Here is a 27,090-nt window from a genome sequence, read left to right as displayed (position 1 = left end):
ACACTTATAAGTTTTGTAATTTTCATCTTTAATTTTATGTGTAAAACTTAAATTCAAACACAAATAATACCAGGGCATCATTTAGATGAGTTGGAAGTTGGAACTATTTAGTATGTAAGTACTTATAATAATCTAAAAAAACACAAATAATATTATTTATTAAAGATAATTAATTAAAGTACGAAATAATCTACTGTTCCTCACTTTTTATTTTTTAACCCCTAAGACAGGTCACGTGAGCGGCGCATTTTAGTCGGCAGAAGATGGGGCCGACCATCCCCTGTTTCATTTAATGTAATGTGAGTGCCACTGCAGCACTGCTAGCCCTGCTTTTCGACTCCTAGGTAAATTCCAGAATCCACACTATTCTTAAATCTAAAGCTATCGATTACCTACACACAAAACAAACTGCTGTGTAAGCCAAAAAAAAAAAAAAAAAAAAAAAAAAAAAAAACCTACTTTACATTGAACCCATCTAGATTGTGTCATGTTTTTATCATTGAACCAGTGTCAAGTCCAGTGGGTTAAAAAAAAAAAAAAGTGTCAGTCCAGTGCAACTGGACATTAGATCTACTTCAAGTCCGTCCATATATCCCAATTTCCAACTCAACATAGTATTCTTTATAGTGCTCATTTTAACCATGTGAGAAATCAAAAGATAAATATTAAATGATTTTTTTCCCTTTACTTTTTAGATCACTTTTATTAATACCAATCACAATACTACTCCAACAACAACAACAATAACAACAACGATAAACCTTAATTTCAAACTTGCAGTTGATTATGAATTTTCAATAGATTAACTAGTGTAGACTACATATATTATTTCCCTTCATTATATTCTATTTGAAATCATACTCTTTGTTATTTCTTTAATTGATATAAGTCAATTTTTATTACTTATACTAAATGTTATTTTGAGTCTTTCTTTACTCTCTTTCTTTTTTCTTTTCTTTTTTTTTTTCTTTTTCTCTCTTAAATTGAAGCAACTCACTCTTTTTACCGGTGCATTAATCGTTTTCCTCTGAAAATGATTCCATTCATAATAGTCACTAATTGAACATCAACCTACCACAACCCTCCTCTTTTTCTTAAAAGAAAAAATAGTGGGTTAATTTCATATTGGAAAATGAGTGTGAGTTAAAAGATGTTCAAAGTCTGTGTTATATATTTAAGAGTTAGACCTTTTTGGATATACACCACTGTAAATTTCTTTAAAACCTTCTCCTCTCTCCCCGTGTGTGTTAAAAATATTTAATATTTTCCAAAAAAAAAAAAAAAGATCTGCTATGAACAAATATATATAACACTAATCACCGGCACATGAAGCTTAATACCAATCACAATAAATAGCTTTATTATTATTGTTATTACTTTTTTATAGATATAACAGAATTTTAATTTATACCGTTTTCTTTATAATATTTTTTAAATCATTAAATTAAGATATTAATTAATTTTTTATATAGACAAAATTCAAAACTCAAATCTCTAATTTGACGATAAAATATTTACAAACGAAATCCACCACAATATGTAACTTCATTGATTTAAAAAAAAAAAAATTCGTATACATAAACTCTTTGAAATCGAAATTGTCCAAAGCCATCGCTGTCGATTATATTGCTAGAGATCATCAAAAGATTGCGTAGCTTTATGAATTATGGTCATGGCAGATGTGATATACATGTGTTGTCAGCCAGATTGAAGAAGCTTTTACAGTTGGGGCTTCTTTATAATGGAACCCACTCAACATTGGAATAGTGGCCACTGCTAAAAGATGCCTTTTTTTTTTTTTTTTTTGAGAAAGTGCTAAAAGATGCCTTGGTGCTGCGCAAATCGCTATAATGAAGCTCATCTCTCTTTATATCTGTTTTAGTTTTACTAAATAGCTAGAATGCTTTGGAAACCGTTGAAGCAAAGGAAATGTTTGCTACTATGCAAGCTTGATACGTGAAAAAATTATGATGGATCATCGGGTTTATTCTTAGAGTATACACCAAAAAATAGAAAAAATAATTAAATATATGATTGAAGTACTTTTTATAATTTTTTATATATAGAAATGATTAATATACATAATCTTTTAATAATATATGACAAAATAGGTTAAAGTATCTTAATATAGCCAATCCATTAGTTTGGATCGAGTGTAAGCTTTTACGTTTATGGATTTCATTTTCTTTTTTTAAATTACTTATCTAAAAAAAACAACATTAAAATGGATCTCATATATATTATTAAAAATTTTGTAAGTTTCAATTAACTCAACTGGTAAAATTTCTGATGGTTGTATAAGAGATGTATGGTTTAATCTCCTCTTACATTAAAAACTGATTGGTGACTTAGTTTGATGATAAAAAACTATTATCAGGAGCGGATACTATAAGTTGAAATTCTCTAAAAAAAAATGCTCAACTAACCTATTTTATTTTATTTTTTATTTTAGTGGGTTTCAGTTAATTCAACTGGTAAAGTTTCTTATAATTGAATTAAAGATCTGATATTCAATCTCTGCTTACAATAAAAACAAATTAGTGTTTTAGTCTGATGATAAAAAACTATTATTAAGAACGATTACTTTTTTATTTTTTAAGAAACAAACACACAAAAAAAAAAGAGAAATAAATTTTAACACAAAAACATGCTACACTTTTCCCATAAAAGTTAAGGTAACTTTTAAGGGAGAAAAAAAAGTTTATAAGTGTATAAATTATTCTAGAAGCGTTTTTCTTGTTGCCTAAAAATTATCTTAAAAATAGAATACTCCTATAATACAAGTTCAGACTTTAGACTGATCTTTATGCCTTTCATCGTTATCCTCTCCTACTTCAAATATTTTTTACGAAAAACGCAAAACATATGGAAACTTCACGTAACCTTCAGAAGCAGGGAAAGACAAATTTAAGCTTCACGTAACGGCCTTGGTAATTAATAAGTCCCGTAAAACTAGTATAACGCATTGTGTGGAGTAATTAAGTAGGTCCAGTCAACGAGTGACACGTCAGCACACCCAACAAAAACAGTCCACTGCATTTACTGGACTGGAAGGAAAGGAAGTACTTTAAAGCTAGAAGTCTCCTCCACCAGCCGTGACCCCATCAAAACGTAGAGGGAGACATACTTGATAGTTGATACTTATCCTAACAACTTGCTTGGATGTCAATAGGTGATTGGATAGTTTCAAGTGCCAAGTTATTGTATAAATATTGTAATTCAATTAGTATTAATTTGACGATCAAGTAAGTTATGATAAAATGCACACGTAAACAATAAAACTTTTTATCACCTATTTAGTTGGCACGTACTTATATTTCCAAATCTCCTATCTAATGTTTTCTTAGAGGGTACGAGTTTGGTGGGTATATCTATTTTTCTAGATTCTTATTTTCTTATTTTTTTAAAGTGAAGTTGTTTGAAAATAATCATACCTAAAAACAAATGAAGTTTAAAATAGTTACTTTGATAAAAATACAGATCAAAATTGTTTTGTCAAATATGAAACATTAAGTTAAGGTACATTCTTAATACTTCATTAAATGATGTTTTTATACAATTTTCAAAAAATTAAAGTTAACATGCGCACAAATACTAAGAAAATCACATTCTAGAACAACTATAAATTTGTGTGGGTAAATGATTAACAAGCGATTATTATTTTTTTTTCAAAATGAGAAAAATTAACAAATACTTTAAAGACATTAATTTAAAAAATATTATTAAAAACTTTTTATAGGAAAAATAAAACAACTGATTTTTAAAATAAATTTTTATATCTTTCACAAAAATTGTATAAAATTTTTTCTTAAATGCTCGATTAACAAAAATTATCTAAGAACACCAATCAAAAAAAAAAAAAAAACCCTTAAAATATTATACATTACATTACAACTCAATTGAATAATTTATTATTTCTGTCCCTTGGGCACTCCTTACCAAGAAACATCTCGTAGCTTTCTTTATGAAAGCCAAATTGACATTCTGTAATTTGCTAGTTGATATCTTGTTTATTTAATTTTCATGGTACACTTTGCAAACATTTTCACCTACCCCCAGTTTTTTTTCTTTTTTTACTATAAATACTCCACTCCCCTACTCCATGTCTCCACCAACTCACACACACACATACCCTATGCCTTTGAGGCCAAACTAAGTACATTACATTCGTTTCCCCACATCTTTTCTCTACATTTTCTGAGACACAGTCAAGAAAAAAAAATGAAGCTCGCCTTTGCAACTTTCCTGCTTGTTTGTCTTGTCCTCAGCTCATCTTTCTTTGAGGCCACAATGGCTGGTTCAAGTAAGATATCATATACTTCTACAAACTTAAACAATCTCTTTCTTTTTTTGAAAACTTCTGTCTTATAAAAGTTAAAATATTGCTGGATTTACTTTGATATTTTGTGGTGGAATGGTTTAATTGTCACGGTACATTAAGATTCAGACTTGTATCGCTTCGATTTATCCCCCAAAAAAAAATGCTAATCAGTTTGTGTTTTAAACAAAATATAGGCTTCTGTGACTCAAAGTGCCAGGTGAGGTGCTCAAAGGCGGGAGTACAGGACCGGTGCTTGAAGTACTGCGGTATTTGCTGTAAGAAGTGTCAGTGTGTGCCATCTGGGACTTATGGGAACAAGGACGAGTGCCCTTGCTACAGGGACCTCAAGAATTCCAAGGGCAAGAGCAAGTGCCCTTGATCATTTCTTGGTTGGGATTCTGAGTCAAGGACCCTTATATTCATAGAGTTTTATTTATTCAAAAAAAAAAAAAAGGATATATATTAATAGATTAGGCCTTGTAGAAGATGGAATATCAAAGGAATAAATGGGGGTCCTTCGTTTGTTTGGTTGTTAATGTGATAGTGTCTGTCATTAAAATTTGTTTATGTGTGTATTGGATTCTGTCTATTGTAGTTTCTCATTTGCAATATATATAATAAATTATTTAATTGTGTTTTACCAAAAAATATTAATTGCGGAGAAGTTGATGATATCTTACTTAATTGTGTTTATGAAAGCATTTATGATCTATAACTATCCCTTGATTGGAGATCAGTTCAGCCATGCATATCTTATAAAGAGCAATGAAAGTTACACACATTTTAAAGAAAAATGTGTAATGAATGGCCTTAGGGCATTGGTTAATAATTTATTTATGAAAAAAGAAAAAAATAATTAATGTTTTGACAATTTTTTTCATTTTCCATAAAAGTGATGTCAAAACTTTTATAAAATAGATTATTAACCAATACCCTAAGGACACTCGTTAGCATGACCCTTTATTAATTATTACACATTCACTGTATATACATTATCATATAACAAAAATCATGTTTTAAAAATATAATTTTAAAAAAAATGCGTGCAAAATGTGAAATAATGAGTATATGCCAATAGAGAGTATGTACGAAACGTGAAATAGTAAAGTTATGTTTGGTAACAGTTTTTGTTTTCTATTTTCAAAAACTTGATTTTAGGAATATAAAAAAAAAAAAAATTCTTATATTTTTTAAATAAAAACATGTTTGGTTAGTTGAAATTAAAAAAATATTTTAAAAAATAGAAAATACTAAAATATGTTGTTACTAGGATTTGAACTTTAATACTAACTCATTAAATGAGACAAATTTATTAAATTAAATACGTATTTTCATTGACTTTTAAAAATTAAAAACTGAAAACAACATTTTATATGTTTTCAGTTTTCTTCACAAATTGAGTTCTAAGAACAGTTTTTGTTTTCTATCCATTTTGAGTTGCCAAATAAGTTTTTTTGTTTCAAAAATAGAAAATTATTTTTAAAATAGAAAATGAGGGGAAAAAACAATTTCCAAACATATCCTAAGAATATTTTTGTCCAATAATACATTTATGAAACCAAGGGATCGTTTTTACTTATTTGTAGCAATTATTACATGCAATTGGCATCCATGGTCCATGCATGGCCACCCAATTTAGCAAACTTGGGGTCGGTGGGTCATGACAGTTGGGTTATCCGAGTTCAGATCAACAAATGAATTAGTCTTAATTTGCAATTAAGTTTTGTATAGCCCACTACTAAGTTTGTAGTACTGTATAAAACCATTATTTGAAAGAAGATTCTATTTACTATGGTGGGGTGTAACTTGGTGATAAGAGTTCTTGTATCACTTTACATGATATTTGGCAAGAGTTAAATGATTCAAATAGTGCTTTAATAAATGTGTTGTGCTCATGATAATAAACTCCTCAAAATTTCAGTAGTACACATAATATTACACACTGCTATCACCTGATATGGGATCAATGATTAGGCGATGACTCATATCAAAAGTTCTTTTTAGGGAGACCCTGAAACTTGGGAGCTTGGAATTTGGGCTCAAGTGTTGTTTGCTTTAGTTTGAGTACAGGTGATGAAGGGTTCTCAAAAAGGAAAAATAATGGTCTGATGAAGAGTTGGCATATACATGCATGTTGTAAAACTATATATGGTCTCAATATATAAGAGTTAATTACTGAAAGAAGGTGCTCTCGAGCCTTTGGCCCGTGGAAGCAAGTATCATCCCACAGTCACTTGTGGGAGTTAAAGTGACCTTCTGCCTTTTGGGTAGTAAGGTCAGGTGCGAGTGCAGTCCAAGTGTATTATTAAGGAAATGGCAGAGGAGTTGGAGATACTATGGCAGAGACTGAAGGTTACGGAGGAAGAGGAGGAAAGTATCTTGTTGGGAGATGAGTGTACCAGAGCAGCAGTGGAAAGAGGAAAGAAATGTGTAGTTATGAAGGTGCTGTCTAGGAAAGGCTTAATGGTAGAAGCGCTGCGGAAAAATATTAGGATGCTATGGAAACCAAATAAGAACATCCAGCTCTCTGTAATAGGAGATGAATTGTTTTGGTAGAGTTTGAAGATGAAAGAGACAGAAGACGGGTTATGGATATGAGGCCGTGGCACTACGATAAACAGTTAGTGTTGTTCCAAGAGTTTGAAGGGGATAAAAATCCAAAGGACATTCTGCTAAAATGGTCTCCTTTCTGGGTACAAATATATAATCTTCCATTGAAGAGTCGAACAAAGGAGACGGGGAAAGCTATTGGTGAAAGTATTGGAAAGTTTCTTGAAGTTGATGTTGAGGACACCGGTGTTCAATGGGGCACCTGTCTAAGGGTAAGGGTTGAGATAGACGTTACTAGGAAATTGATTAGGGGGCGGAAGATTAATATGGAGAATGGAGAAACAAGGTGGGTGCATTTCAAATACGAGCGCCTCCCGAATTTCTGCTACAGGTGTGGGCTATTAGAACATGACTTAAAGGATTGTATGGAAGAACTTGGGAATGACAGAGTAGTGGGGAAGGGTGAGCTCCAATATGGAGCTTGGTTGAGAGGAGAACCAATAAGAAAAGGAGGCTGGGAATTCGGTTTCGCAAGAAAGAAGCACACCGGTGAAATAAAAAACAGAGCAAAACCAACAGAGGATGGGCAGAACGGAATGGCTGAGGTGAGGGAGGAGGTGGCGCGTGAAACTCAAGACTTGGACGCTATCTGCCTCGGGGATGGTAAGTTGGAGAAGCTGGGTGATAGGACAGGTCGGTGTGAGGTGACTACTGGGGAAAAGGTGGAAGCAGGTAGTGCAGAGAGCATGGGGGGAAGCAACTTAGGTGAGCTAGCTGAGGTAGGAGAGGAAAAACGGGAAGTAGGGAAAGAGAATGGCGGGAAAGAGGCCTGTCCAATTGAGGGGGCTGAAACACTAGAAAAGAGCATCCCAAAATTTGAATTTGGGCAGGGCCAGGGGACGGTGAAAAAGGATGACAAGGTGGGCTTGGGCTTGGGACTAGAGGAGTGCAAGGAGGGCCCGATGGCCATGCAGTTTGACCCAGAGGTGGGTTGGGTAGCAAATAAATTGGGCCCGACGAGTGGGCACTGGAAGAGGAAAGCTCGGGTTGGGCCGGATGAGGAAATGAGAGAAGTGATAGGTCCATTGCAGAAAAAAAGGGAAGGAGACCTAATACTAAGGGAGATTGATCAGAATGTAGGAGTAACGAAACGTAGAAAATGTGAGAATGTGGGCAAGGAAGAAACAGGGGAGTTGAGCACCAAGGATGGCGGAGTGGCGGTGGCTGCCAGGCAGCACCGCCGAGCCAAATGACGGCGCTGGCTTGGAACTGCCGGGGAATGGGATCAGCTCCGGCGGTTCGTGCTCTCACCGACGAGGTGAAGAAAAGCGATCCGGTTTTGGTTTTCCTATCAGAAACCAAAGCCTCTCAGAGAAGGATAAAGGGGCTCCAACGCAAACTGGGGTTAACACAGGGCATCACGGTGCAATCCGATGGTCGGAGTGGAGGATTGGCTATGCTATGGAGAGAAGGGGCGGACGTGAGGTTCAAGAGCTGCTCAAATTCGCACATTGACGTGGTGGTGTGCGAGAATAACGGAGCTGTGCCTTGGCGAGCGACGGGGTTTTATGGCCACCCCGATGCAGGTATGAGACCTATTTCATGGAATTTACTTGAATTGTTAAATAGACAATGTAATATGCCTTGGGTTGTGTTTGGAGATTTTAACGAAATCTTGAACTCTGATGAAAAATTAGGATGGTTAGAGAGGGATGCTAGACAGATGGAAGGTTTTAGGGAGTGTTTGAGTACGTGTGGTTTGTTTGACTTGGGTTTTGTGGGTCAGAGATTTACCTGGTGTAATGGGAGAATTGGGGATCAACGAACCCTTGTTAGGCTGGATAGAATGGTAGCTAATGAGGCCTGGTTGAATTTGTTTCCGGAGGCGAAGGTAGTTCACAGATCAATGGCGGCTTCTGATCATTGCTTGTTGTCATTGTCGACTAGAAGGAGAGAAATTAGGCAGGCAGCTAGAAGGAGATTTATGTTTGAAGAGATGTGGACTAGGGAGGAGGGTTGTAGGGATGTTATTGAAAGGGCATGGGATCCTCTAGACTGTAATCCGGATTTCTCGATCCAGAAGCGCCTGAAATCCTGCCAATTCCAACTTCAAAATTGGAACAAGAGAGTTTTTGGAAATGTTAATAAATCTTTGAAGCAGAAACAAAAACGATTACAACAGTTGGAAGAGATGAATTTACTTCATGAACCGGCGGAGGAAGTGCAAAAGCTGAAAATGGAAATTAATGAAGTGATGCTTAGGGAGGAGATAATGTGGAATCAGAGGTCTAGGGCGATGTGGATCAAATATGGTGATAGGAACACGAGGTTCTTTCATGCAACGGCGAACAATAGACAAAGGAAGAATAGAATCGAAGGAATAAATGACTCTGGGGGAAGGTGGAGGGAGAGCAAGGAGGAAGTTGAAGGAGTTATTTTAGATTATTTCAAGGAAATCTATAGTACGACTTTCCCCACGGAATTTGAGGCGAGCCTGGGGGCAGTAGGCAGAAGAGTGACAGAGGAAATGAATGACGACCTGTTAAAGGAGTTTAAGGAAGAAGAAGTATGGCAAGCTCTTATGCAAATGCATCCGACAAAATCTCCGGGCTCGGACGGTATGTCCCCAATATTCTTCCAAAAATATTGGGATGTGGTTGGACCTCAAGTAGTTCAATGTGTTATCCATACTCTTAGATCGGGGGTTATGCCTAGTGGAATTAATGATACTTACATTTGTTTGATTCCCAAAGTAAAATGCCCCCAAAAAATCACAGAATACCGCCCAATTAGTTTATGTAATGTGACGTACAAACTTGTATCCAAGGTTCTTGCCAATAGGTTGAAGAGGGTTCTTCCGGATGTTGTTGATGAAGCTCAAAGTGCTTTTGTTCCCGGAAGACAAATCACGGATAATGTTCTTGTAGCCTTCGAAGTTATGCATTGCATTAACCAAAGGAGGAAGGGAAAGGAAGGGTTAATGGCAATTAAACTAGATATGAGCAAGGCGTACGATCGGGTGGAATGGGGGTATTTGGAGGCGATAATGCGAAAAATGGGCTTTAGGGAGAGATGGATATCTCTAATGATGATGTGTGTGACCACTGTTTCCTTCTCGGTGTTAATTAATGGGGAACCAAAGGGTAGGATTGTTCCTACTAGAGGACTTAGGCAAGGAGATCCTATCTCTCCTTACCTTTTTCTCTTATGTGCGGAGGGCCTCTCGGCCATGTTGCAAAGGAATGGAGGAGGGGAGACCGTGAGTGGGGTTCAAATATGTAGAAGGGCGCCAAGGATCTCTCATCTCCTTTTTGCGGATGATTGCATTGTATTTGGTAAGGCGTCGTTGGAAGAGGGCCTAAAAGTCACCAAAATCCTTGAAGACTATGAAAGAGAATCCGGGCAAAAGCTAAATAAGGAAAAGACTTCCCTTTTTTTTAGTAAGAACACGGGGGTGGAGGTTAAAGAAGCGGTGAAGGAGATGTTTGGGGCGGAAATAATCCACCAACACGAAAGGTATTTGGGGCTGCCTCCGTTAGTAGGCAGGGGCAAGAGGAAAGCATTTAATCGGATAAAAGACCAAGTGGGGCGGAAAGTAGCAAGCTGGAAAGGCAGGTTACTGTCCAATGCAGGCCGGGAAATTCTGATAAAGGCTGTGGCTCAGGCTACCCCGACGTACACAATGAACTGTTTTTTGCTTCCTGACTCCCTGTGCAGCGAGCTAAACTCTATGGTTCGAAATTTCTGGTGGGGCCAAAGGGATAAAGAAAAGAAGCTTGCCTGGATCGCTTGGGAGAAAATGTGCAAACCAAAAGCTGATGGGGGAATGGGTTTCAAAGATTTGAAGGCTTTTAACTTGGCCTTGTTGGCGAAACAAGGGTGGCGGCTCTCCCAAAACCCGTGCTCCCTTGCTCATAGAGTTCTAAAAGCAAGGTATTTCCCGGGTAATAACTTCATGGAGGCACAGCTGGGTAATATGCCTTCTTACATGTGGAGGAGTTTGTTGGCTGCAAGGGGAATCCTGGAGAGGGGTATGCGATGGAGTATTGGAAATGGACGAAAGGTGCGAATTTGGGCGGATAGGTGGCTGCCAACCCCCCATTCTTTCAAAGTGATTAGTCCTAAACCACAAGATTTTGAAGGGGAGATGGTGGAGTCCTTAATTAATCAGATTGAAGGGAGCTGGGACAAAAATCTGGTGAGAAGTGTCTTCATTCCTCACGAAGCGGAAACCATCTTGGGTATTCCAATAAGCGTCTCTCTTCCTGAGGATGGGGTGACATGGGCTTGGACCCCAAATGGAAGGTTCACGGTAAGCAGTGCATATAAGGTGGCTTGCAGCTGGCTGTGTGAAAGAAGCAACAAAGGGGAAATGTGTGAAGGGTCGGATCCAGGAAAAGGCAGGAAATTCTGGAAGTTCCTCTGGCAGATGCAATGTCCTAGTAAGATTAAGCAATTTTTGTGGAGGGCATGTAGGAACATTCTCCCTACAAACTACTGTTTAAAGCTTAGGAAAATTCCTATTGAGGAGGCGTGTGGGGTATGTGGAATGGTAGAGTCATCAGGGCATGCCTTATGGGACTGTGAGGTGGCGGGGGCTGTGTGGAGAGAGTCCAATCTGCTGCTGCCAAAATTCAGATGTGCTCACCGTGATTTCATGGAGATTGTGTGGAAGCTTTGGGAAGGCAGTAGGGAGGTGAATTGGGAGTGTTTTGCGACTACGGCTTGGTGCATTTGGAAAAATAGGAACTCATTAAAATTTGAAGGGAGGGGCAAGGCAGGAAAGGTGATTGTCAAGGAGGCTGAGCTGCTGGTGGAGGAATTCAGAATAGGGAATTCAAGGGAAAAGCTTCCTGTGGTGTTGAGATCTCAAGCTTGGAAGGCGCCTAGGGAGGGGTGGTATAAAGCTAATGTGGATGGGGCAGTGTTTAAGGAGTCTAGCAGCTGTGGTATTGGTGTTGTGATTAGAAATGACCAAGGCCAAATCATGGGAGCCATGAGTAAGAAGCTGAATATTCCCTTAGGAGCTGTGGAAGTTGAAGCAAAAGCGTTTGAAGAAGGCCTTTTGCTTGCAGGGGACCTCGGTTTGAAGAAGATTATTTTGGAAGGGGATGCTCAGCTTGTTGCAAATGCCTTGTTGGGGAAGTGCTTGCCGCCAAGCTCAATACAAATGCTGATTTCTGGTGCAAGCCGCTGGAAGCAGTGGGTTCCGGATTGGGAAGTAAGCTTTGTCCGTAGAACAGGAAACTGGGCTGCTCATGTATTGGCTCAAAACGCCAAATTTACTAATGATTGTGTAGTGTGGGTGGAAGACACCCCACCAATGATTCAATGCCAAGTGCATAGAGATGTTCTTTTGATGAACAATTGTTCAAGTTAATGAAAGCTATTTGTGTTGACTATCAAAAAAAAAAAATATATATATATATATATATATATATATAAGAGTTAATTACTCTGTCTGGATATACCTATATCTTTGAAAATCGTGCCCTACGATGCTTCTAAGTAAATTATGAACAAGCTTCATAGTTCTCACACAAGTTCTGAGCAAGTTCCTAGCCTTGCTTATAGACAAGTCAAAGTCGACTGATTGATTTTTCTAACTATTTTATATTTTGGTCGGAAGATGTAAGCTAATTGAGTTGAGCATGCTGTTTTTTTACTCAAGAGAATGTTCATATAGTAAGCATGCATGTACACGAGGTTGCATCTTTTCTTAAATGTCAATATGAGCAAAGGGAAAAAGAATGCATCTAATTGAGTTTATGCCTTTCATCGTTATCCTCTCCTACTTCAAATTTTTTTACGAAAAACGTAAAACATATGGAAACTTCACGTAACCTTAAAAAGCAGGAAAAGACAAATTTAAGCTTCACGTAACGGCCTTGGTAATTAATAAAAGTCCCGTAAAACTAGAATAACGCATTGTATGGAGTAATTAAGTAGGTCAAGTCAACCTGCATTTACTGGTCTGGAAGGAAAGGAAGTACTTTAAAGCTAGAAGTCTCCTCCACCAGCCGTGCCTCATCAAAACGTTGAGGGACTACTCATACTTGATGCATATCCTGACAGCTTGCTTGGATGTCAATAAGTGATTGGAGAGTTTTAAATGCTAAATTATTGTATAAATGTTGTAATTCAATTATTAATTTGACAATCAAACAAGTTATAACAAAATGCACACGTAAAAAATAAACGTACTTACATCTTCAAATCTTCTATCAACTATTTTCTTAGAGGATACATGTTTGTTGGGTATATCTATTTCTCTAGATTCTTTGTTTCTATTTTTTTAAAGTGAAGTTGTTTGAAAATAATCATACCTAAAAAAAAATGAAGTTTAAAAAAGTTACTTTGAAAAAAATACAGATTAAAATTGTTTTGTCAAATATGAAACATTAAGTTAAGGTACATTTTTAATACTTCCTTAAATGATGTTTTTATAAAATTTTCAAAAAATTAAAGTTAACATGCGCACAAATACTAAGAAAATCACATTCGATAACATCTATAAATTTGTGTGGGTAAATGATTAACAAGTGATTTTTTTTTTTCAAAATGAGAAAAGTTAAAAAAATACTCTAAGGACATTAGATTAAAAAATATTGTTAAAAACTTTTTATAGGAAAAAAAAAAAAACTTATTTTTTAATATTTTTCATAAAAATTATATAAAAATTTTCTAAAATGCTCCATTAACAAAAATTATCTAAGAACACCTATATATTGACAAGAACCTTAAAATATTATACATTACATTACAACTCAATTGAATAATTTATTACTTCTGTCCCTTGGGCACTCCTTACCAGACCCACCTCCAAAACCAAATCCGCCTCGTAGCTTTCTTTATGAAAGCCAAATTGACAGACTGTAATTTGCAAGTTGATATCTTGTTTATTTAATTTTCATCATACTACACTTTCCAAACACTTCACCTAACCCCCTTAAGCTTCTTTTTTTTCACTATAAATACTCCACTCCCCTACTCCATGTCTCCACCACCTCACACACACACACCCTTTGCCTTTGGGGCCAAACTCAGTACATTACATTTCTTTCCACACATCTTTTCTCTACATTTTCTAAGACACAGTCAAGAAAAGAAAAAAATGAAGCTTGCCTTTGCAACTTTCCTGCTTGTTTGTCTTGTCCTCAGCTCATCTTTCTTTGAGGCCACAATGGCTGGTTCAAGTAAGATATCATCTACTTCTACAAACTAAAACAATCTCTTTCTTTTTTTGAAATCTTCTGCGTTAAAAAGTTAAAATCTTGCTGGATTTACTTTGATATTTTGGGATGGAATGGTTTAATTGTCATGGTACATTGAGATTCAGTCCTATATCGCTTCGATTTATAATAAAAAATGCTAATTAGTTTGTGTTTTAAACAAAATATAGGCTTCTGTGACTCAAAGTGCCAGGTGAGGTGCTCAAAGGCAGGAATACAGGACCGGTGCTTGAAGTACTGCGGTGTTTGCTGTGAGAAGTGTCAGTGTGTGCCATCTGGGACTTATGGGAACAAGGACGAGTGCCCTTGCTACAGGGACCTCAAGAACGCCAAGGGCAAGAGCAAGTGCCCTTGATCATTTCTTGGTTGGGATTCTGAGTCAAGGACCCTTATAAATATTAATGAAAGTTAATATTCATAGAGTTTTATTTATTCAAAAAAAAAGAAAAAAAAAAAAAAAAGAAGAGGAAGGATATATTATAGAGTTCATTAATAGATTAGGCTATAGAAGATGGAATATCAAAGGAATAAATGGGGGTCCTTCATTTGTTTGGTTGTTAATGTGATAGTGTCTGTCATTAAAATTTGTTTATGTGTGTATTGTATTCTGTCTATTGTAGTTTCCCATTTGCAATATATATAATAATAAATTACTTAATTGTGTTTTACCAAAAAATATTAATTGTGGAGAAGATGATGATATCTTACTTAATTGTGTTTATGAAAGCGTTTACTATCTGTAGCTATCCCTTGATTGGAGATTAGTTCAGCCATGCATATCTTATAATGGGCGATGAAAGTTACACACTATTGATTAGTTATTACACATTCACAATATATACATTACTATATGACTCAGATCGTATTTTAAAAATATAATTTCAAAAATGGGTGTGTATAAAATGTGAAATAATGAATATATGTGAATAGAAAGTGTGTACGAAACTGTGTATAAGAAGATTTTTTTTTTTTTTTTTTTTTCCCCCAATAAACCAAGGGAACAATTTGGAAAAAAGGGAAAGTTTTAGTCAAAATTACAAAGTGAAAGAATCCCCATGATACGCGAAAGAGGTAAATTTCACCTTTAGAGTTTAGATACGCAGAACATTAGACCAACTTTTAAACAATAAATCAACGAACTCAATTTTTTTTCAATATTTTTTTTATCACAATTAATTAAACTATCTCAACAATTAACTAAAAAAAATTGTAACATTTTTATTGTTTATAAAACTAGAATATGAACATCAAGAAAATTTGAAAGCTTAAAATGCTCTCACAACTAAAATCACTGCCACACGGTAAAGAAAGCATTGCTATAGGAAAAAGAAAAATCAGGTTGTCATTTGGCAAGGTAGTACGTACTTAGTAACAGCCAGCTGTCATGTTCCTTCTTATAAACTCCAATTTATAGTTCATTGTCTTGCTTGAACGTAACTAATTCATAGTTCATTTAAAAGTTTCGGCTACACAAGTTCATGGTTTTTTTTTTTTTTTTTTTTTTAGAGAGTTTCAACCTATGGACACCAATCGGTTTTTGTTGTAGGCAGGGATTGAACTCCAGATTTCTTATTTAACCATAAAAAATTTTACCAGTTGAACTATCTGGAACCTACACACAAGTCCATGGTTAGATTGAACCCCTTTAACGCATTTTTTTAATTTTAGAAAAAATATTTGTTACACACTAAATTATTGTATACTCTCTTTAAAATCGCAGAAGCATGTTGTAAGATAATATGTAATAGTAGCTTTTTGTCTTTGTTTTTGTAATTTTTTTCTTTTTTTGCAGTTTTATAAGTTATGAGTCCAGCTTCATAAAAAGAAAAAATATATATATTAAAACATACTGTGTGGTCAGTTTAATTTTTTTTAATCCAATTTTTTTATAAAATAGAATTTATATTAGTCTTGTTAACATTTATAATAAACATTACTTTTATTTTTATTGTTTGTATAACTAAAAAAAAAAAAAAAACTCTAAAATAGCTTGGTTTACATGCGGAGCGTGTTCACGTGCACTGTACGATGTGACAGGCACTTTGTTTGTAAGCGATTCCCTATTCTTCACTTTATGATGACCAACTCACACATACCACGTGACACTCCTAAAATTCAACAACGCCTTGACTTAAATTGACACTCTCAGCTCTCACCAGGATTTCTCTCTCTCTCTCTCTCTTTTTTTTGTCGTTTTTCGTTTTCTTGATCACAATTTGAGTGTTTCATATTTTTTTCGCAAGGCCTTTGGTTTAAACAACCAAATAACCACGGCAAATGTATGACATAAAAGATGTATCTACAATGTAACCTTGTTTTGTCCTAAGTAAATTTTCAAAGGTTTACCCACCTACAGCAACATATGCCCAGTAAAAAAGAAAAATAATTTGATCAGTTTGGGCATATATATAGTTTAATAAAAATTATAAAAATATATATATATATATATGAATAATTTTATTGAAGCAGCAAAACAATTGTCTGGGGCTTATAACCTTTTTTTTAGGTGGTTGCTGATTTTTCATTCATTGCTCTAGAATTCCGCTCCATTTTCAAAGATATTCTCCATTTCATTTTATTGCTGAAATGTGAGAAAAGATTTATTTATATTTTACAATTTTTCTTCTTTTCGGCTTAGTGGCAATTGGGCCCTTCACATGTCTCTGAAAATTGTAAGGGCCTGGGCCTGGGGAGACAGAATTCCTGATTGTTCTGCCAAAATGCACGAGAGAATTCTAATTTCTAGGGGTGGATCATCTTCAAATCAATTCAAAACAAAAAGTGTCCTGAAATCATTACAGTTTGATTCAAAATTGTGTACAATGTACAAAAAATATCGGCCGTGTTTGCTTGCTTTAGAGACAAAAATGTTGAAAGGCAATCAACTTTACCTGCAAATTGATCCTATCACGTTGAAAAGAAAAAACATGATTTCATGGCTGAGAATGGACATGTTTAATGGTCCTAAGGAATGCAAACTCTCCTTCGTATCAGATAAGATGTACTCAGTAGTCAGTACATTTCTAATTCACTACGAAAAACTAGAAGCTATCCTTAGTAGGCAACCACAAGTAACATTAGAGATCCAGAGAATTGGATTGCTGTACCCAAGTGATCAGTTTTGAGTAGTACATTGGGGCCACCAAGATTATTTTGCATAATGACAATATCTTGTAATTGTTTTATTCGATCAAAATGTAACTTTCTACATACATTAATGTCAAAAACTATGATCTTTTCCTCAGCAACTACTTTTTCTATCCGCTTTTTCATTTTCTTTTTCATTATACAACAATGGAGGGATCAATGATTCCGTCACCTTGAAATCAATAGCTTGAATAGTCAAATTTGATGCTATCCAGAACAATAATTACCCACTAAGTTAAGAAGACTATATACACTATAAACCATCAAGCCCTGTTGAAGTTTGAAGTGGCTGAAGCTCTTGCTCTGGAACAGCGGCATTAACAGGCTCATATGAACTAGATTCTGTGTGTCTAGATCTCCAAATTAACAATGCCCCAAAAATTGAAAGTCCAAGAACCAGGGTAACTAATGCTCCAACAGCCACTGCCCAATAGTTTTGTTTCCACCAAGTTCTGCAATTTTCCACAGGATTCCGATTGTGAAATATGAAAAAGAAAAGGAAGCAGTAAAAACATTGTTTAAAAGCTAAACTGGTTCAAAAAGCTGGGACTAGAAAATCTAGTATTCCTGAAAGAATGCCAATATAGTTACAGTTATTGATAGATTAATAGATAACAATTAGAAGATAAATCAACTTATTAATGTAAACTTCGAAAATATAAAGACTAGTAATATACATCAACAAACTAATCTTTAAGCTAGATCAGGGTGCTTGGCCCAAGGGACTTCTTCAAGACTTAAGTATACGACATTCACATATATGGATATTGATATATAGAACAACCACTACTGATGCTATATAAAGCTCCTCTTTTCTCCTCACTTCTTTTACAGACCCAGGAATTCTTCTTTTTGTCAAATAAATTATTAAAAACTGCATTACAATTTGACATGATCAACTTTGTTCATAATGCAAAACTTCACATAGCATTAACAATATTAACCGGGAAAAAAAAAAAGCCCATATGTATTACTTTTTCAGCACAACATTCCTAGGAGGTCATGGAGTAGGGGTGAGAGTGTGAGAAAGTCATAAGGTCTAAATTGCACTTAAAGCAGCTTTAAATTACCTGAAAATTTTCCTGGATTTCAACTAGACAGTATAAGCTGCAAATCTCTTTCCCCTAAATAAGGATAAAGCTGCGAAACAAGGAGTAGATCCGAACCTGTCCCCTACAGCTTGTGTATCCTAGATTCCTAGGCTTGAATTCTGGAAATGGCTACTATTGCATATGCTGCCTTTAGATGTAAGAACTTAGGAATTTGGATTTAACTACTTAGATTTGGAAATTACAAATTTCTTGATGTTAGCAATTACGAGATAGGGAAGACTGAAGAGACTTATTAATAGATGTACATTGAAAAAAAAAGTGCTAATTTAAGTTTATTTGACTAATGATTTTCCCAGAGCAAATGCATCTCTCTTTTTAAGACATCGCTATATTCTAGCTAAAAATTCTAAACCTTCCATGTATTAATAACATTTCATTCGAGCATTTTATATTAGTGACTACAGTCTAATCCATCTTATCCAACACAAAAGAATTTGCTTCTAAAAGGGCTTTGGTAAAGGAGTCTGAACTCCACAGGTTAATAATGACACAGATAGTCCTGCTTTACTGCATGAATCTGGATCCAGAGGTAAGGATCGGCAGGAAATGGAAGTGGAAACACCATGTACATAAGTGAAAAGAAGATAACTAGAGAAAAAGCAAATAACGTACGGTTTCACTGGGGGCTTAACATTCAATTCAACAAGCTGATAACTTCCAAATTTCTTAGGAAGTCGCATATGATGTCCCCTTAAGCGCTGAATTATACTCTGCACACAAATAAATAAGCATTAGGTAAACCACTATAGTGAATTGAGGGAATGGCTACAGTTGTATATAAGACAACTTCAGCATCAAGCATTACCATCGCTGTGGTATTAGATATGTAATCAGCTGATTCATCTGGGAAGATAGCCCATTTGAAAAGGGAAACATTTGATTTGTAGTTGAAGCTCAATAAATGAACCTGAAATCAAGCAGTGAGCATTACAAATAGATCAAGTTAAATTGACCTAAAATCTTCTGCCAAAGCAAGGAAACATTCAGAGATAGTGGCACACTGCAATGAAGGCTTTAGAAGCGCAAAGTGAAACCAAGGTAGCAATAAAATCGGTTAGATTAGGTGGACCACCTATTTTAATGACTATACCCACAGCTCTGATCCAATTATTTTTAAATAAAAGGTTTAAACCACAGCAGATCAGGAAATGCAGACCCAGACAGCCTGACTTGTATATTCCTAGTACATTCTATTAATTTTCAGCATATATAGCATTTTTAAAAATTCAGTTTTTTTCAATGGAAGATATAAATATATCTTTAATCATGGCACATATAGAAACGGATACTTGAGGCTCAGTTGAGCTAAGTATCACTAAACGTTAAAAGAAGGCACCTGGAACAACTACTTGGAATTATGATATTTAATCCAATATTTACACCAATTCATGGTCAAGGGGAAAGGGCAACCAAACTAACCCAACAAAAGTCCATTATCTCCAAACAGAGACAAACAAATGAATAAATGGGGTTGATAGATTGAATGAAGCATTGAAACTAAGAAATTATAAGGCTTAAAGATTCAAAAATACTTTAAATAATAAGCTATTCTTTAGCAGGGCACCTCTTACAATGCAACCATGCCTGAGGAAAAAATAGCTCAACTATACCTGAGAAGCTTTAACATCTAGCTCCTGGGCAATAAACTCGGTAAGCTCTGTAATATTGGGTTTCATATAGGAGTTGTTGATGCTAAGACTCATATCAAATGTTATCAGTCCAATTTGAAATTCACCTACATACAATACATGGTAAACATAACATCGGTGACAACAGTCTAGACAGCAATGTAAAAGAAAATTATAAGTGTATAATAAGCGCAAGAGTTCCAAAAATGCATACAACCAACCAAAAAGAGGCTTTTATTCATTATAACAGAAAAAAACTTGTGTGTGTGTGTGTGTGTATTCAGGAGAATCTTCACTTCAATCTTTAGTTACATACATGTCAGTCTAATTCTATATTGCAAGAAATAGAAACTCAACATATTGAAACTCATACCAAATAGTTATATGTCAAGAAAGAACCTAAGAAATTATTGAGGCTGCATGTTTCAATTTGGGGGGAAAAAACAGCACAAAAGGTATGTACATGCTTAAAACTTGCTCTACCTGGAAAAACAGCATGAAGCAATCCATCTGGGGCTGGGGCTGGGGCATGAGGCAATCCACCAGAAGCTACAGTAGGAGGAATGCTTACATTTGTACTCTGGCTTTTTGGTGGCAAAGGAGATGGGGTTGAAGGATCAATGTAATGCAAACTCTTCCATAATTCAGAACAATTGGTCTTCCAGAAGCCAATCTTATCGTTCTCACGATCATAAGTCACAAGGGTGTTACGAACAACAATCCCTGTAACAAATCCACAAAAATTAACTGAGATACCCATTGTGTGCTCATGCACATGCATGCCATATTTTCAGAGAGAGAGAGAAGGAAATTATTGCTTGACTTCATATTGGAGTGCACAAGGCAGGTTGAGCATAATGCATCTTTTGGTTTTAACAAATGCAAGAACTAATTACATAGTAAGCACAACAGAGATTTGCATTCCAAAAAAAATATACCTCCTAAAAGAGTAGTTGCATCATCTCCATTTTGAAAAATTCCCAAGCAATATGCACCACTAACCTTTGTATGCTAAAATACACACCATGAAAGAAAAGAAGAAAACAAATGAAATAACACATTAAATAAACATCATTATGTGCTTAACAACATTTGAAACCATAATTTTTACTCCCAAAAAAAAAACTATAATTGGGTAAACAGCATTCACTGTTTTTCCCATAGAAGAAAAAACTGAGGAAGATTAACATCAACTTACCCGGAACAAGTAGTTCTCTGGAGACAGTGACAACTTTTTTCCACTGTTGAATACCATATCAACCTGAGGAAAAACTTCCAATAGTTTGGAAACTTCCCTAAGCACAATGCAAGTAAAGATATTAAGATGTAATCTCAAGACAACCAATCAAGCAAGAGGTGCTTAAACTCAGTTTACATCTATCTAGTCTAGGCAGTACCTTCCAGCACCAGAAAAACAAATATCATTAAAATTTGGATCTGGACCATGGATTTGTTTGAGGGAACGAGTTTCCTTCATCACCTGCATATCACATACAACACCCATCAACTGAGGCATTCAACAAAAAGGTACGCAAAAAGTACGGATAATCTAAAATTAAAAACTAATTAGCAACACACAGGAATACTTGGACAAACTGATGTCAGTCATTGACATTGACACAGGAGTTTATAGTTAGAGGGCAGTACAGTACAGCATCCAACTGTTAAAAGGTGTCTTCTATAGATGCAAGGACAGTAGAGGACATCACAGCTGCAAGAGTTAAGGGCAACACTAGAGGCAGTGATTTCAATTTTCTAGATAAGTGACAGATTAGAAAAGGATCAAAGGAATTTTTTTTTTTTTTTTGGATAAGTAACAAATATTCCGCTGCCAAGACCAAGGGAAGTAATTTTAGAGGCCTAAAAGAAACCAGGATCCAGGATATATGATCCAAAGTTGATGCAAGGTCCACACAGGATTATAAGTATACCCATTTGCTGAAATGATACTCATGAACTTTCCAAAACTTAAAAATATTAACTGGTGCCATGATAGAATGACTTCCTACCCCTCCCTTTCCTAGGAATGATTGATTCAAAAATACCTAAATGGTCACCTGTGAGTATGATTGCAAGTTGCCTAATGCTAGCCACAGTGACGTTAAAATTGCAAAAATAGGATATACGATCCCAACATTCAGAATATAAGTCACAAAAATTTGACAAGTTGTATTGTCATAGAAGCCAAAATGTTTAACAACCCAGTTGCAGTTCACACTTCACTAAAACTGAAGTCAAATGAGAGCAAAATTCAACAGTCACTTCAAAACAAAGAACCTTTTTTCTTTTTTTTCATTCAAAGCAAAGAAGCTTGACATATGCTCTAACATTGAATTTAGTATGAAATAAATTTAAAGAAGGATCTATATTTCAAATAAATTTGATTAAGGCACTTAATCCAACTACAGTGGGGCCATCCATAAAAATATTTCTTTGATTGGTAAGTTACACATATACCCAGTGGGTTTAGGACTTACAAGCTCATTCTCCACCCTATTCTTATAGAGAGGGGAAGTGCCATTTGAAATAGAGCTCATTGACTAAAGTATAAAATTGGGGGAAAACAATCTACTTCCATTCTCTATAAAATGAATCAGAATTCTTATAATTTGAATTTTTACAACCTGTATCCAGACTTTGTTCCATACACATATAGTCGTGTTCTACATTGTTTTTTGGTAAGCACAAAGCAGTCTCGTTCTACATTGTAAAAGGGACTAATTTTTGCTTGTTTGGCCTTCAAACAAACTTGTCAGTTTTACCAAGTCAGCTATTAATGAGAAACTCACCAAACACGCGTCATAAATCCATTAAGTGATATCTAGAATTGTTGGCTAGCATATATGCTTTTATGCAGCAGACATAAAAGCCAAAGATTTAGATGAAGCAAATAAATTAAGAAAACACATTTCAACTTGAACAAAACTCAAACATCCTCCTATTCCAACCCCCCCCCCCCCCCCCAACCAACTCTTCTTAGTCAGGCAAATGACACAAAATTAAATACACTATAAAGAGAGGATGAAACTCAAAGCTAGAGAGTCTTACAGCACTCTTAAATGCAAGAAAAGCTTCTCTTGGAAGGTAGGCATATGTAGTTCCACTATCCAAGACTGTTCCATGCCTTCCATCAAAGACGCTTGGCTTTAACTTCAATTTCTTCCCAGCAACAAGTATTTCCTTCAAATCGATATTGTAATATGGACTGTTGACATCACAAGACTAAAGCATATGTGTGAGATGCACAAAATGCATTCTTTAATAAACCCTACAAATTTGATAGTTTAAAAGTATTTTACCTGCGATAAGGGTCTGAATGGGTAAATACCATATCAGGAGGAGAAGAAATGCCGCCAAGAATCATAGCACCCCCACCTACATCCATCCCACCATAACATAACGAAAATGAGTCACTAATAACACCCTTATCCACTAGTTGATCCATCACACTAAGCCGACCCCGTCCTAAACCCATGATGCCATCAGCACGCTGGGTGTAAAGATCACCGGTTTCCTTGATTTCACAACCAAAAACAGCACGCTGAGGCACAAGTTGACTTTCATTGCCGAAGGAAAGAACATCGTCACCAAGCACCCCACTGCTAGAGCTCATCTCAGCATACCGTCTCTCGTAAGTGCATTGAGCATCATTACTGTCACAATTACAACTAACGCTGCACTTCATTGGTTGATATGTACCAGACAACTCTGGCTGGAACCTGGGATCCTGAACAACAACATAATATTAGCTTCCAATAAATCACCTGCTAATTTTTTTTCAAAAGAAAGCTATCAATTAATCAATCATCCACCAAAATTCAGAAAAACATACCCACCATTTTCACAGCTTATAGTTTTCAAAGTCCACAAAAAAATAAAGAAAAAAACAACAACAATCAAGCCCTACTCCCAAATTTTTTGGCATTGGCTATGGATCCTCAACATATTATTAGCTAGGGTCAACCACATGTATTCTCTTCCATCATTCTGTTCAATCCAAACTCCAAAGTAATTATCTTTGTTATTCCCGTAATTGATATGTCCTTTTTTACTACTTCTACTGATTTTTGGCCTTCTTTTACCCTTTTTTTTCATTCCCTCAACAAAGAAGAAATAAAAATAACTGAAACCTAGTTCTTTTCTCTTCCATTCTTGGCAAACCAACAACTGTAATATTAAACTTTAAATCAATTTATCATTCAACAATCAATTATAGTATGATAATTAAGAGTTACAGAAACCAAACTTCCTAATCCTCTCCTCCATAGAGTTCATCAATACACTGTTCATATATTTCTAAAAAAAAAAAACTATAAACAAAGCATAAATTGCAAGCTCACCATAATAGAAAATTTATATTCCTACAATTAAAAAAAAAATTTAATAAAAGCACACAAATCGAAAGCTAAACCTGATGTTTCCCACAGTGTCCACAGTTCGAGCACGGAACATAGGTCACAGTGCTTCCAGTATCCACAATCAGCGCGAATTCCTGTGGTGGCGTTCCAATCCATAGCCTCGTCGTATAGTAACTATCACAAATCCAAACCAAAAAATCAAAATCAAAATCAATAATAAGAGAAATGAAAAAATAATAATAATAATAAGTAAAATTGAGAATTGAACCCGTTCGCAAGGAGATCGTCGTAGAGTCGCATGCGAGCGTTCGGCGGAGGCGGCGAGTTGCGGAGCTGGCGACGATTGTGATCGGCGACGACGCGATCGGAGGTGGAGGAGGAGGTAGTTTTAGAGGAAGAGAGATAGAGAGGGAGGATCATCGGACGGCGAGGATTGGTTGAGCCTTGGAGGAGATCAACGGCTGAGGATGAAGAAGAAGAAGAAGAACAGTAGAGAAAAATCAAAAGCGCGTAGGCTAGATGAGCCAAGCTCAACCTCAAGCTCAAATTCAGAGCCATCGCGCTTCGTCTTTGCTGCTGCTATAACTATAGAAGATTATCGCTTTGGAGAGCAATCTTCGTGTTTCAATTTCGAAAGGAAAAATTTTCACTGTGATATTCAGAGAGAGAGAGAGAGAGAGAATGGAGTTTATAAGATTTTTTTTTTTTTTTTTTTTCTTTGGTCTTCGTCGTTTCTTGACTTCTAATCTGACAATTATCTGAGAGACTTCTGTATTGGGCGCAAGGAGATATACCGGTCAGGCATTATATGTGGCCAATCACATTGTGCCACGTTGGTGGTAATTACTCCTGATTAGAATTTGTTTTTTCTTTTTTTTTTTTAAATATATTTATTTTATCTTTTTGAAGTCAACGGATAAGTTAGGTGAGAGATAATTGTGATTTGGAAATTTAAATTGAGTTTACGAGTAGTAATCATATTTTTATATTTTAATTTGGTAGCTATCTCTCCTATATCCTAGATCGGGTGGTTGATTAGATTTAGATGGCTTGGTTTGGGAAAAAAAAAGGGAGATTATATATATATTTTTTATTTAGTAAACATGTTAAGCTCCAATCTAAGTTAGGTTTTACAATCTTCTAAAAAATAAGTTTAGGTTTTGTTATGTATAAACTACAAACTATATCGTTAAATTTTGAAATATTTGGCTTTTATATGTTAAAATTTTAGAATTTGAGTTTTATCTCCTAAAGTTACACTCTTTTTGTATCAGTAGCCCCTCCATTTCATCCATATTTTATTGAATAGACAAAACATATGCGACAAATTTATGTGGAACTTAACGAAAAATATGGATGAATGAGGCTGCTGTCTGTTAATGCAAACAGAATATAACTTTAGGAGTTTAAATCAAAATCCTAAAATTTAAGAGTGTCAAATTCAAAGACCCTAAACATTAAAGGTGTAGTTTGCACTTTAGTCTTTAAATATTAAACATATGAAGATCAAATATAATAATGGGTTTGTTAATAAACTCATTAATATGATGGTCGGTTTGAGTGTGTGTGTGTGTATATATGAGATTAAATTAGTTAAGTTTGTATGTATAATGTAAGTTTTTAAGATATCAATTTTATTATTTTTAATTTATTGATAGTACAAACACTCTATTTTTAGTAAAAAAATTAAACATTTAAGGTTGGGAATTGATTTTTTATAAGTTGTTAAACAAAAATCATTCTATCTATTATCTCAAGTTACATAGTTTCAACTATAATTTAATGTTTACCAAAAAAATATATAATTTGATAATTAATTATTAGTATAAATATGTTAAGGGTAAACAATTTTAGTTGTGGTGTTTACAATATATGAGAGAGAATAAATTAATCAATAACTTGTGAATAAATTTTAACTTATTTGACAAAAAAAAACTAAACTAAATTTGGCTATGTAATGTATACTTAAGTTCAACTTGTATTCAAAATAAAATTTAATAAATCAATCTTTAATTTTTAATGCTCAACTCGGTTTAGTTCATTTAAAGTCCATGCTATTGTCTCCTAGAGTTTTTAATTCTTTTTTATTTTTTCACTTTGGTAATAATATGCCTTACTCGACTATCTAAAAAAAATGAAACTAATTTTGTAATTTACCATATGTTTTAACTAGGAAGATTTTTTTATTTTTTTCAGAAAAAATAAGAGAGTAATATTAAATAAATACGACATATTGTGGCCACTCTTCTTCACTTTTCTCCCTTCATTCCAAATATACTAATTTAATAGACTAATTATCTTAAAATTATTTCCAAAGGTAATAACAATTTTAATAAGTCATGAATTTTGTAGTTCAACGATATTATTTGAAAATTAGAGTAAGTTTTTAGTAAATTTTCTATTAGTCTTTTTATGGTAAGTTACCTGTCCTTTGGAGTAGTTGGAACATCACAACCAAGAACAATATGGCTGATTTTGATTGTTTTTTGTTTTATAACTTTTTAGTTAGAACAACTAGTTCAAAAAGGGGACCAAATATATTCCCTTAAAAAACCAAATTTAACTTTGTCGAATTGTTCCAATTCTATAGTTTGTTGAATATGAAATATCCTTCTCTTTTTACTAGAAAAAGCGTCATATCTATGAATTTGCCATATATAATAGAAATCTTTATGGCGGTTACATTTAGGTGAAGTTCATTTTCTCCACCTTTATGGATGAGTTATTCATATTCATAGCACT

General features: G+C 34.9%; 3 protein-coding genes across 3 annotated transcripts; 2 read left to right on the top strand and 1 right to left on the bottom strand.

The window, feature by feature from the left end:
* The first annotated feature begins 4,115 nt into the window (after window positions 1-4,115).
* On the top strand, window positions 4,116-4,843 carry LOC115978097 (peamaclein). Its single transcript, XM_031100120.1, has 2 exons — window positions 4,116-4,303; window positions 4,516-4,843. Exons 1-2 carry the CDS (start codon window positions 4,222-4,224, stop codon window positions 4,698-4,700), a joined length of 267 nt encoding a protein of 88 aa, XP_030955980.1. The 5' UTR covers window positions 4,116-4,221; the 3' UTR covers window positions 4,701-4,843.
* A 9,011-nt stretch (window positions 4,844-13,854) lies between these two features.
* LOC115977909 (snakin-1-like) lies at window positions 13,855-14,771 on the top strand. Its single transcript, XM_031099940.1, has 2 exons — window positions 13,855-14,067; window positions 14,274-14,771. Exons 1-2 carry the CDS (start codon window positions 13,866-13,868, stop codon window positions 14,456-14,458), a joined length of 387 nt encoding a protein of 128 aa, XP_030955800.1. The 5' UTR covers window positions 13,855-13,865; the 3' UTR covers window positions 14,459-14,771.
* Window positions 14,772-17,251: 2,480 nt separating this feature from the next.
* LOC115973896 (aspartic proteinase CDR1-like) lies at window positions 17,252-25,080 on the bottom strand. The gene is made up of 12 exons (XM_031094137.1): window positions 24,617-25,080; window positions 24,402-24,522; window positions 23,290-23,717; window positions 23,039-23,195; window positions 21,388-21,470; window positions 21,189-21,285; window positions 20,929-21,001; window positions 20,474-20,713; window positions 19,973-20,097; window positions 19,168-19,269; window positions 18,975-19,072; window positions 17,252-17,702 (listed from the first exon to the last, which is right to left on the bottom strand). Exons 1-12 carry the CDS (start codon window positions 24,904-24,906, stop codon window positions 17,504-17,506), a joined length of 2,013 nt encoding a protein of 670 aa, XP_030949997.1. The 5' UTR covers window positions 24,907-25,080; the 3' UTR covers window positions 17,252-17,503.
* Between the last annotated feature and the right edge of the window lie 2,010 nt (window positions 25,081-27,090).

The sequence above is a fragment of the Quercus lobata genome, chromosome 2, assembly GCF_001633185.2.
Source record: "Quercus lobata isolate SW786 chromosome 2, ValleyOak3.0 Primary Assembly, whole genome shotgun sequence".
NCBI classification, from domain to species: domain Eukaryota; kingdom Viridiplantae; phylum Streptophyta; class Magnoliopsida; order Fagales; family Fagaceae; genus Quercus; species Quercus lobata.
Note: the sequence above shows the minus strand (reverse complement) of the source record. Positions and strands in the feature narration are given on the sequence as shown.

Coding starts and splice junctions, on each gene's coding strand:
- LOC115978097 (XM_031100120.1), top strand. CDS start 4,222: ATGAAGCTCGCCTTTGCAACTTTCCTGCTTGTTTGTCTTGTCCTCAGC. Junction 4,304..4,515: donor GGCCACAATGGCTGGTTCAA/GTAAGATATCAT, acceptor AACAAAATATAG/GCTTCTGTGACTCAAAGTGC.
- LOC115977909 (XM_031099940.1), top strand. CDS start 13,866: ATGTCTCCACCACCTCACACACACACACCCTTTGCCTTTGGGGCCAAA. Junction 14,068..14,273: donor GGCCACAATGGCTGGTTCAA/GTAAGATATCAT, acceptor AACAAAATATAG/GCTTCTGTGACTCAAAGTGC.
- LOC115973896 (XM_031094137.1), bottom strand. CDS start 24,906: ATGGCTCTGAATTTGAGCTTGAGGTTGAGCTTGGCTCATCTAGCCTAC. Junction 23,718..24,401: donor GACACTGTGGGAAACATCAG/GTTTAGCTTTCG, acceptor GTTGTTGTTCAG/GATCCCAGGTTCCAGCCAGA. Junction 21,471..23,038: donor TTCTTGCATTTAAGAGTGCT/GTAAGACTCTCT, acceptor TGTGATATGCAG/GTGATGAAGGAAACTCGTTC.